The 12,453-nt window shown below is 43.3% G+C and overlaps 1 protein-coding gene across 1 annotated transcript in view; it reads right to left on the bottom strand.

The window, feature by feature from the left end:
• The window catches only part of GIPC3 (GIPC PDZ domain containing family member 3), a 472,326-nt gene that overhangs the window by 154,539 nt on the left and 305,334 nt on the right, over positions 1–12,453 (bottom strand). The window contains exon 4 of the mRNA XM_044053860.1: positions 10,944–11,056. Coding sequence (XP_043909795.1) covers positions 10,944–11,056 — 113 coding nt within the window. The remainder of the gene's footprint in view (positions 1–10,943; positions 11,057–12,453) is intronic.

Genomic DNA, 12,453 nt, shown 5'->3' with positions numbered 1-12,453 from the left:
AGAGGTGATCTATGCCTTACGTACAAAGCCATGTCAAACCCAGAATTAATGGACATGCTCCACCTCAAAAATTCCAAGTCCCTTAGAGCTACACGCTCCAGGGACCTAAACCTCAGCACAAAAATAAAGAGGACATGCTGGAGGGACAGATTCATTTCCCAGAGGCTCCCCTCACTCTGGAATAGAATCTTAATTCATGTTAGACATAGCCCCTCGCTGACCCTCTACAAGCGAAATTTGGATGCGTGGATGGGAAATCGCAAATTCACCCCTGGGATCTCTCCTGTCTCCCTGCTAGACAGAGGCACAGTAAACTAATCTTAAAAGGGTACCTTCTGTGACCTACTTTACAGAGGCACAGTAGGCTAATTTAATAGGGAGGTGGAAGCCAAATACACTGTGGCTAGGCTTATAAATGCCCTAGAGCAGATAGCCTAGTATCTACCTATGAACCTATCAGAGGGTAGACACTTTGATCAGGGAAGTGTGGCAACTATGGCTCCAGTGAGTGTAGACAATGGCCATAACCAGAGAGTTAGTGATGTCCCACACAGGCAGATTGACAGGGGTGCTTGTAGGAGGCTTGCTGTCTGTCCACCACCTTTTGCTGATGTCACATCTCAAGTCCCTCGATGTATGTTCGGGCCATCATGGAGATACAGGCACATTCTGAATGGAACACCAGATGTATGCTTAGGGTTATGGATGCAGCACCGTCTGACATACATGACTGCCTCCCCTGCACTGGGGACACCCTGGATCAGTTCACTGATGCAGTAAACAGATGGTTGACTGAGACAGTATCTGTCTTGGGCTGCACATTGTGCTGGAACATCTAGATGGAGTTGGGCATTGGACCTGTGGATGTAGATCAGCAACACCAACTGCTGAGAGTCCACGGGGCTGTGAGCAGTTACATTCCTGTAGTGGGAGTACCTCCAGCACTGCAGAGGGAAGTGTGCTGTCCACACCATGACATGGCAGGCCATGGGTATGTGGTCCTGGGTGTTCACATGTGGGACATAGACCCAGCAGACAGCAGTCACTGTCAGGTACTAGCACCACATTTGACCTTGGGCATGGTGGAGCAAGTGCAACTCCTGGCAGAGCCAGTTCCCATGTTCATGGCCGGAGACAGTGAACTGTCTACTCTGCCATGTATAGTCCACAGCTGTCCAACATGCACACTTGTAGAGCTAGCACTGGGCTTGACTATGTACATGTACACAGTCAAACACCACTGTCACATGCAGGTCACCTACAGACACACACGGCACCTCTTCATGGCCCATCTAACCCCCACCCCTTTCTGATTCACACATATGCTGTCAACTGTTTGGCACAGCCTAGCCCTCCAGCACTCCCACAGTACACCCTGTGCATGTGATGATACCTGTGCCACATCCCTGTCATCCTTACCATCAATGCAGGGAAATGAAGCTGTGTGTCTGATGCATAGGGTGGCTACATTACTTGACATAAGTGTGTAATGCAGTATTGTTTTGCCATACCACTTGTTGTGGTACACAACAGATACTATATGCTGGCATGTGTCATGATTATGCGCCAAACCAATGTACCTTATATTGTATCATGTTGTACTGGTGGTAGTGTTACAAGATGACATGTGTCTCACAGATGTGAGTATGTTTTTATTCCAGGAGTCTGAGGGAATAAACTATGGACACATGGCAGTAATACAGCCACAAAGGATGGCATGGCAGCACAGCAGAAATATGGCATCAGCAAGGTACAGCAGTATACATGCATGGCTCCCAAGGCGCATATGTCTATAACAGTCTAACAGGGACAATGTGGTCAGTCCGCATAATCATGCACACATACTTTGTGTAAGGTCTGCTACCCTTGATACGTGTCACCTGGGCTCCGTACATTGAGGTGGCCTGGCTCAGTCTGGGTGTTGTACCCCCTGATGTACCCCCTCCCATGTCTCTGCTGGCTGCCACGACAGGGTTTAAAACAATAGTAGGGCAGCAGGGCAAGCTGCCAAATGTGTATGCCATGTACAGACTGGTATGTCAGCAGGTGTATACGCAAGTGTCTAAGAATCAAACCCTGGAAACATAATATCCGGACACAGGAGATTTGTAGATTCACATCACCACACCTGGTAGATATACATTCAGAGAGCCCAGGTGACACGTATCAAGGGTAGCAGACCTTACACAAAGTATGTGTGCATGATTATGCGGACTGACCACATTGTCCCTGTTAGACTGTTATAGACATATGCGCCTTGGGAGCCATGCATGTATACTGCTGTACCTTGCTGATGCCATATTTCTGCTGTGCTGCCATGCCATCCTTTGTGGCTGTATTACTGCCATGTGTCCATAGTTTATTCCCTCAGACTCCTGGAATAGAAACATACTCACATCTGTGAGACACATGTCATCTTGTAACACTACCACCAGTACAACATGATACAATATAAGGTACATTGGTTTGGCGCATAATCATGATACAGGGATGTGGCACAGGTATCATTCAGGCAAAATGTACAAAGCACCCACTTAGGCATCCATGATACTGTCAATGTGGGGGTCACTACATGGCCCACTGATGGCAGACATACACAAAATAGGGACATCTGACACCAATAGTTATTCTGTAAGCAGCAGTGCTCAACAGGGCACAGCTGCGGGTCCTATACTGCATGTCTCCACAGTACATGTGGGTACTGACTGACTGTGGCTAACAATGTTGGCTGCTGCCTGCTACTAGTGAGCACTTGTACAGTCACTGTGTTATGTCAGTGTCTTACATGACGGTATTACAAATACATGCCTGGTGACATAGTAATGGCCATAAACCAGAATTGAATATATATGTACAATCCTTTCCATCGGGGATACCTATGTCCCCAGTTAGTAGCACGGCAGTCCCTACATGTGATGTACAAACATAGGGGTGACAGGTAGCCACACAGACCTGGCCACACAGGTGTACAGCCATGTGCCACACATCAACGTGCCTGTACAGTGGTATGGCAGGATTCATATGGCATAGCTGTGGTCACAGTCACTGGTAGGTGACATAACCATACCCATCCATATACACCTCCTTCAGCATGCCACTGCCTGACTAAAATGGCCATATGTTGATGTACTTTCCAAACTGTTTTGGCACATGCAGATGACAATATGGCCCCTCACAGGGTCCTATCACATCCTCAGTATATGCTCACTACTGTTCATCTGCAATACATGTCAGTGCCACCTGTGCCATTCAGCGTACTCGTATGTGATCAGTGATGTGCACACAGGACAAGGTGTGACCCTGCTTGATTGTATATGCTGCCTACCTCTAGTCACCCTAAGGACATTAAGCCACTATGTGACATTAGTAGTACATGCTTGTTGGTGACATTTGTGTAGCAGTCATAAAGCACCCTTAACACAGACCCTCCATACTGGTATGGTACAGAAAGCACCTCAGTGCACTTGCACCTGTGCCATTCAGCGTACTCGTAGGTGATCAGTGATGTGCACACAGGACAAGGTGTGACCCTGCTTGATTGTATATGCTGCCTACCTCTAGTCACCCTAAGGACATTAAGCCACTATGTGACATTAGTAGTACATGCTTGTTGGTGACATTTGTGTAGCAGTCATAAAGCACCCTTAACACAGACCCTCCATACTGGTATGGTACAGAAAGCACCTCAGTGCACTTCCACACATGCCATCTGTATGACTGACTGGGTGGATGTCATGTCAACACTGGAGGTGTGGCTGCATCTCTTGTGGACTTGGGCAATATGTGCTGTTCCTGTGATGAGGAGTAGCAATGTCTCCAATTGTGACAGCTGTATGACCATCATGCTATGGATGTGCATGTCTCGTACTGCTCTGTGACATGATGTACAATGTTGTCACAGCCTGACATGCACACATAGCCACATTCAGGCTTGCAGCACTTCCACTCAATGCATACAGAACATACCATGGTGCACACATAGTGCATGTTGGCTGCATGCACAGTGGAAAACTTACCTATGCAGAAAACAATACTGGATGCACACACCACACCTCATGTCTGCTAGTATTATTGGTGTGGGACACATAATGCTTGTTGATATAAGCAAGCCATGTTGTGGTTATTCATTTGGGAGACCATATCACCCACAACCAGTAAAATAATGCAAAATCCTACCAATGTGTATGTTACACAGGTTATCATATGTATGCTGTATGGGTATGCACACACCGAGTTGGCTGCTCTGAGATTAGAACACCTATCTGTCTACACTATAGCTTGCAGTACTTATCGCATACGTCATGGAGTTTATCTGATATTAAACTGTCAGACAGCACTCTTAAGGTGGATGACATCAGTGAGCCTTGTACAGGAGGGCAATTTAGAGGGCAGCAGGTAGTTACAGGGTCAAAAAGTGCATCACAATTGCACAGGGATAGCCCATGAGGGCATGTCCATTGTGCTGCAAGGGGATATATCAACACACACACACACACACACACACACACACACACACACACACACACACACACACACACACACACACAGTTGGCTGCTGTGAGATTAGAATCCCTACCTATCTACTTTTACACACTATAGCTCACAGTACGTATGGCATGCACCACAGATTACATCTGTTGAATATGTGATTGCAGGCACTGTATTTGTTGAGTGCACAAAGTAGGCTTGTGTTGGGCAGCATGTGTGGCCTGCAGAGTGATATTGCTTGGTACTGTTATTGTATGTATTCTCTTAAGAGTAGGGTACCTGTTAATATTCCTGTTATGTGTGTGCAGTGACCTGTATGGCCATATGTGGCTGGTCAGAGTTATATAGGCAAACATATGGCCAGGGACACTTTTCCCTGTTGAAGGCATATGTTGGAACCATTATACATTACACCACCTGCTCACCTGAGTCTGTCTACATGGGTGACATTCTGCAGGCAAAGGAGTCTGAGGGTGAGTGGAATATGTACTGTTGCGGCCTTGGTTTGGTTCCTCTGGGCAACTGCATTGATGTGGGAGTGCAGATAACCACAGCTTTCAAAGGGTATGTGGAGAATTCATACATTCCCACACACACACACACACACACACATATATATATATATATATATATATATATATATATATATATATATATATTTAAATGTGTATAACAGGGATGTCTCTGTAAATGTCACTGTGTGTGTGTACACTATGTATATGTGCTATATAGATATATGTAGAGAGTCTATATATCAATGTAATATAATTAAATATATATATATATATATATATATATATATATATATATATATATATATATATATATATATATATATATATATCAGTATTATATGCATTTGGGGTACATACTGATAGATACACTATTCATGTGAGTGGGCAATAGGGATGGACAGAATCTATATGTAGCTGTCTGTATGTACAGACATATTTCCACATAGCAGGTCTTTGTGATGGAGAGGCAACAGAATTGCATTCAAGTTAGCTAAGTGTAGGAGAATGCCCAGTGGGACTGTCAGTATTTACAAGGCGACATCAGGCCAGAGCTACCTGTACTCCAGTTTGGGATTTTGTGTGCTACAGACATTGGCAGCTGCACCTCTTTCCACAGTACAGCACTTCCCTGAACCTGTCCACAGCATTCCTCAGCTGTCTGCTGTGCTTAATATGTGACTGGGGTACATAATGTAACCCCACACACAGGGTAACAGTTTGCATACCTCTCACTGTACATGTTTTGGCAGAAAGTCTAGCATTTTGATTCATATGTCTGGTCTGTTTGTCATACATTTGTGGTGTTCCAGTAACTTATTGTATAATGGAGTCACTGAATAGTATTACCTACAGACACATTTGAGTGATGGACTTTACATCCTGCAGATATTCTGTTGTAATTAACCCACTGTTATACTAGCCACCTTCTAGATTAACCAGAGCATGTGTAATGTATGTCTGTAGTTATGGCCCTTTGTCCCTGCATTCTCTCTGACTTTTTTCAGCTTTCTTGCAGTAACAGATTGCAGGGTCTGCCAGTCTGTGGGAATACCACCATACAATTACATTACATGCAAAAGATGTGGATGCTGCCAGCTTCAAACCATCAACACTATCACCCATGCTAACTTTTCTAGCTCGCTGAGCTATACAGGTAATCAGACAGAGATGTGTCATTCATCACACAATCAACAGCAGACAGACAGACATTATCATCCCTGCTTTACGTGTGACATCCAACGTGTGTCCAGGTTCAGTGTCATAGCCCTGAGGTTGGCTAGTCTGCTGATATATCATTGCTGATGTACTGTTACAGCAATTGTACGGGAACTCCGATGTGATGGGGCTGGGGGACGAGCAGCCCATGATCTGCTGGCATAGACAGTTGTGTGACTGTCCTGTGACCCCACTGTTTACCATCCCCCTTGACTAATGTAGTGGATATTCCAGCCATGTGGCCTAGTGAATTTTCTGGACCACACAGGTGCATAGGTTCATAGTCAAGTACTATGCTAGCTGCCCTTACAGGCCATTTTAAGCCTAACCAGTTTCCCCAAGGTGAGAATTGAACCCTGTACCTTGTGACTGTGAAGTAAGCATCTTAACCATTAAGCCAACCCCAACCCTATTGGACTGGGTACCTGTTGTCCCATGTGGTAGTTAAAATATCTTCAAGTAGCCCAGTACCCCACTATATTCCCTTGCATACATGCAGCAGGTCCATACATATGCTACCATATCCTAGTACTCCTTACAAGTGGTGTACAGGTGAGTGATTTACTTTGTGAATGCAACAGTTAATAGACCTGTAGTTCGGGGCTGACTCTGTATGATGCACACAGTACACAGCAAATACATGGTTAAGTACAGGTTGTCTGGGCTGGCTGGCATCATTTTTACTATATGTATGCAAGTTAGAGTAAGGTGCCAGTCCCTAGGGCCCTAGGTTGTCAGTGCATATACTATGTGTTGTCTCTTGGTCAAGGCCAGAGCATACAGGACATGCCTACTCCTGCCTACAGGGACATACTCAGGGGGTTCCTACAAGTCCTCCTGTGGCTGTGGCTGTGGGGACCTAGGCACTGGTGGGGGGCTGAGTGTCCCTTCCCTTTGCTGATCTTGCTGCAGCTGTTTCCACAGGATCATATTGTGTTAGCATGGCGCATACTGTGAACATCTGTGCACATGTGGTTGGAGAGTACTGCAGGGCTCCAGATATATCAAGGCACCAGAACCGTGACTTCAGCCACCAAAACACATGCTCTATAATGTTCTTAGTCTGTGCATGAGCCTCATTATGGTATTCCTCCATGGGTGTGTGTGCATTTCTGATGGGTGTCATCATCCACAGTTCCAGTGCATAGCCAGCATCCCCAGTAAATGGCTGTGCGGGATGTCCCCCCTAACAAACATCTGGTACAGCTGTAATGTGTGCCAGATACGGGAGTTGTAATAACTGCAAGGACTGCCAGCACACACATTCATGATAATGTCCTTGGCATTGTACATGACATGGCAGTTGATGGAGTGATACCCCTTGCTGTTGACTTAATTCTACCCTCCTCACCAGGTGGTGCCTTGATGTGTACATGAGTGTAGTTCTATGGCATCCAGTACCTCAGGGTAGTGTGCTACAGGATAGAAGTGTTGCATATTGCTGGCCCTCACCTCAGGGGTGAGGGAAAAATAAATGTGCTCAATGGCATGTGGGTAGCATGGCATCCAGAAACTGGTGGAGTACCCTGGATGTTGATGCCTGTGAGACCCCCATCATGTCCCCAGTTGGTCTTTGGAAAGTACCTGTGGCTAGTATCCTTACAGCTACACATACCTTTGTGTCCACTGGCATGGGTTCCCCTCTGTTGGCTGTGGGTCTGAGTTGAGGGCGGCAGAGCTTGGTGAGTTGTTGTAGTATGTCCCTGTCCACCCTGTAGGGCTCAACAATCTCCAGGTCATGTAGCTCCTGGAAGGTTACCCTGGGCCTGAACACTCTTCTCCTTCTCAGTCTAGTTTGCTCACTGCAGCGTACTGTGCAAACATAACCAGATCATTAAAAAAATTAATTATTTCAACTTATTTCCCTTACGTTTTTGGACACACGATGGATAGTTTTGCACATATCTCTGTCTGCTATGCTACTTCTGTCCATCAGACTATACTTTTACAGCCTCTGTTGTCTGTTTAACATATTGTACATGGAATTTTTCTGTGTACACTATGGACATCAACACAGGGTCTGCAGGACTGCCTCTCTGCTTGCTGGATCACTCTACCACCCTCATTTGCATGGAATTCAACTCCTTATGCGGTGGTTTGCATGCCAGTGACACTTCTGTGTTGGCACATGCATGCATGCCGCCCAGCTGTGTTTACTGGATCCCAAACCTGCTTACTTTCATGTAAGCAGCATGCCATGATCTCAATGACATAAAGCTGAGGTTAAACAGGTTAGTCTGTTAAAATATATTATAACTTGGCATCCCTCATTTTAAACATGCTGCTAATGGAAATAAAGTCATTTAGCCCTGGGATGCTCACTTTATAAAGAATTTATTTACTATTATTTTTACTTTGACTGCTTACATTCAACATCTTTTTACTGATTGAATTTCACTGTTTAGTATTTTAAATGATTTTTAATCTGGTGTCTTTACATTTTAGTAACCATTAATAGCATATGACTAATTATAAAAATATGTGTGTGTGTGTGTGTGTGTGTGTGTGTGTGTGTGTGTGTGTGTGTGTGTGTACACGTGCGCGTGCGTGTGTGTGTGCGTATGTACAGGTTGTACTCACTTCTTTATTTATTTATTTGACATTTGTTAACTGGGTTTGTCAGACTGGGCAGCAGCATTTTCAAGTGGAGGCCTGAGGTGAAAAGCTCCAAGTAGTACATGTAACATAAGTAATCAAAAATGACAGAGTAGACAAAAACATTTAGAGTTAACAAATATGACAAAATAGTCAGAGAAAAAAACATGCTAGAACATGTATAATGACTTAAAACATATTAGAGTACAAAAGTTACATACAGTACTACGAATTAAAAAAAACTTAGACTGGTCACATGCATGTAAAATAAAGTGAGTAAATAAATTATAAATGTACACTATATACAGGAGATAATCCCTAGGCAGAGATCACTATCCACGTTAACAGTGCTGTAGGCTGTGAGAAAAACTGACTATTAGTAGATTTGTAAGAGAAAGAGAAGAGATGATTTATACAGGAATATTAGAGGAGTGTAGGGGGGGGGGCGAAGATAGGGGTAAGTTGGTTGACTGCATGGACATAATCAGGATTTAAGAAGAGTATCCTGTAGAGCTGTTTTAAGACTTGGGTTTGGGACTGATCTACACTAAGTGGCAGCTTATTCCAAGCATTTTCCACTGAGTGGTGGAGTTTGTCAATATTTTTGTTGGGCACATATACTTCCAGAAGATTCTGTTGAGAGCTATGGAGGGCACAGCTGGGAGTGTAGGGATGGATGAGGAAAGAGGGAGAGGGGGCAGGAGGAGGGTTCGTGTAAGACAGAATAAGTCATGAGAAGCTGGGGTAGTAAGATTTGATGATGAAATTCCAGTCACTGCAGATGTTTCAAGGCTAGGTAGTGGTGAGAGTGGTAGGGATGGTTGGAGGCAAATCTTGCAATTTTATTATAGATGAGTTCCAATTTAGACATAAGGTTGGACTGGAGGTGCGTAAGAATAGGAGCTGCATAGCAGGGTAGAGAGTAGTAAAGCTTGTATCATGGAGAGCCTAGAAGCATTTGTGAGGATTTTTTTTATGCCTGTATAGCAGGTCTAACTTTTGATAAGTCTTTTTTATGCACTGCTGAGTATGGAGTTCGAACTTTAGCTAGTCATCGATAATAACTCCTAGACGTTTTGCATGAGGTTCAGCAGAGACGATAGTGCTGGTTTGGGAGGAGACATTAAAAGTAGCTTTATGATGGAAAAATTTGGGGAGGAATAGGAGAAGTTTAGTTCTCTTAGGTTTAAGTATAAGATGGTTGGAAGTTAGCCATTTTTCGATTGAGTGCAGAGAGTCTTGGGTGAATGTGTGAAGATGGGCGATATTCTCAGAGTAGGAGATGACTGTAGAATCAGCAGCATATTGTATAACTGAAGAGAGTGGTGAGGAAGAGTGGAGGTCATTAATAAAGACATTAAATAAAAGGGGTCCAAGAATGGAGCCTTGGGGTATCCCTGTTTGAACAGGTAAGAAGGGAGAAAGGTTAGCTTGCCATTTAACTGCTTGGAATCTATTAGAGAGGTAGCTGGAGAACCAAGAAAGTGCAGAGTTGGAGACAATACGTGTAGTTAGTTTGGATAGAAGTAGTCTGTGGGAAACAGTGTTGAAGGCTTTGGAGAGGTCTATAAACAGACAGAAAACTAACTTATTGTTGTCACGTGGGTTTGCGATAGAGTTTGTGAAGGATGTCAGAGCAGTAGCTGTACTGTATTTTGGGTGAAAACTATGCTGTGTAGGGCTAATGAGATTTTCTAGCAGAAGGTGATCAAGGAGCTGTTTATGGATGTATTTTTCTAGAATTTTTGACAGGGGAGATTGAATGGAAATTGGCCTGAAATGTAAGGGGTCAACTGAGATACCACCTTTTTGCAGATGACAAGTACAATGTTTTCCTTGATGGATCTATTTACTAATATGCAGATGGGGTAAGAGATAGAATTGGTAGCAATTTTAACTAATTGAGGAGGAAGTTTGTCAATCGATGGGCAACATGTTTTAAATTTAATAAGCAGTGGTTTGATATAAGTTTCTTTACCTGGACAAAAGTGCTAAACTGTTGAATAAAGTTGACATGTATTTCTACTGAGTTCTATTTGTGGTCCTGGTATAGCTTTATCTTTTTTGCTGTAAAACAACTTTATTTGTGCTAAAGGCTTTTGTAGCTTTCTTTCCACATGCAGCACTTACCGCTTCCTCCACAGTGGCCATCCCTTTGGATCGTAGGCGTAGAGTCTCACGGCCTGTGCTGACTCTCCCATCATTCACAGCCTTGCTTGGTTTACTCCTCTGACCAATCATATCTGCAGGAAGAAACAGTGATACCTAGAGTCAAAAGGTTCTATACTCATCTGTTGCTTGAGGTCTTTATCAAAACCAGGCATGGATTATGTAGCAGAGATCTGGCACTGAAGGGAGCACTGATTTGCATGGACAACAGGGACATATTTGTCTTTTAAATTACTCATTTCCAAGCTAAGGGAGAAATTTGCAGATGCTGTCTATCACCATTCTTGATTTAGAATTGCCTTGTTTGTCCAACATATTCTTAGATTCCTAATTGTTTATAATTCATGAAATTTCAGGAATATTACCCTGTGATAAAAAGGTCTGTTGTTGCTGATTCACCCCCCCCACACACACACACACACTTAAACTTCATATTGTTCTGTCCACATTTCTTTTTTTTTCCTCCAGAAAAAAATATGCAAATTTCTACTACACTGGTGATTTTCAGAGATACCCATAAAACGCAAGTCTCACATTTCTTCATCCTTTCCCTCTTCAAGGGTATGCACATTAATTTCAGTGTATGTTAGGACTTGTGCAGACCCTGGCACTTTGCAGGTTTGATCCCCATCATTACTGCTCTCCTCCCAACCTGTCTACACCCATAATATGAAGTAGACACCATGTTGAACTGAGCTCACTAATATTTTATACGGAATGCAATTCACTTTCTCTTTTCAATCCCTGATGCCTTCTACTGTGTTTTGCTGTAACTTTTCTGTAGAGTTTTTTTCACCCCCTGATATTTTTCAAACATTTCATTAATCTAATAAAACTACTACAGATTTTCCCATATGTGTTCTGCTGGTACCTTTCCTGCATGTGTTTTAAGTGTTGTGTTTCTTAGGTGCTCTAGCTTTCCGCATCCATACTGGTTGCATATTTACTCTACTATCTTCTGTCCATCCAGCACTACTGCTACAGGTCATTGTTAAGTGTCCATAACCTAAACTACCCATTCAAATTATCTCTACAGCTGATCTTTATGTTGTCTGTGAAAGCCATGAATTTTATTCAAGTCCCTTTGAAATGTCATTTTGAAGACAGTTAAACACAGCAGATGCCCAAATGTTGTACCTTGAGGTACCCCATGGGTCATCCCACGTTCTCCATAACTGACTACATTTGCTTTCATGCAATCCATTCTGTTCTAGTGGAAATATTTTACTCGAACAATGATTATGATATACACTCAGATGGTCTACAGCTTCTCTCATAACTGTTCATGTGACACTGTCAAATGCATTAATACCTTAAAAAAAGCAAGCAGGTAAAGCCCGTAATATGGTTAATCATTTGCATTCCTATATAATTTCAATCTCTCATCTTCCATAGTGGTTTTCCATATCTGTGATTTTTTTTTTTACATTTCAGGTATTAAACTATAAACCTGAGCAATCCTGAAATGAGC

Source organism: Protopterus annectens, chromosome 13.part0, assembly GCF_019279795.1.
Source record: "Protopterus annectens isolate FY-2018-M chromosome 13.part0, PAN1.0, whole genome shotgun sequence".
Classification (NCBI taxonomy): domain Eukaryota; kingdom Metazoa; phylum Chordata; order Ceratodontiformes; family Protopteridae; genus Protopterus; species Protopterus annectens.
Note: the sequence above shows the minus strand (reverse complement) of the source record. Positions and strands in the feature narration are given on the sequence as shown.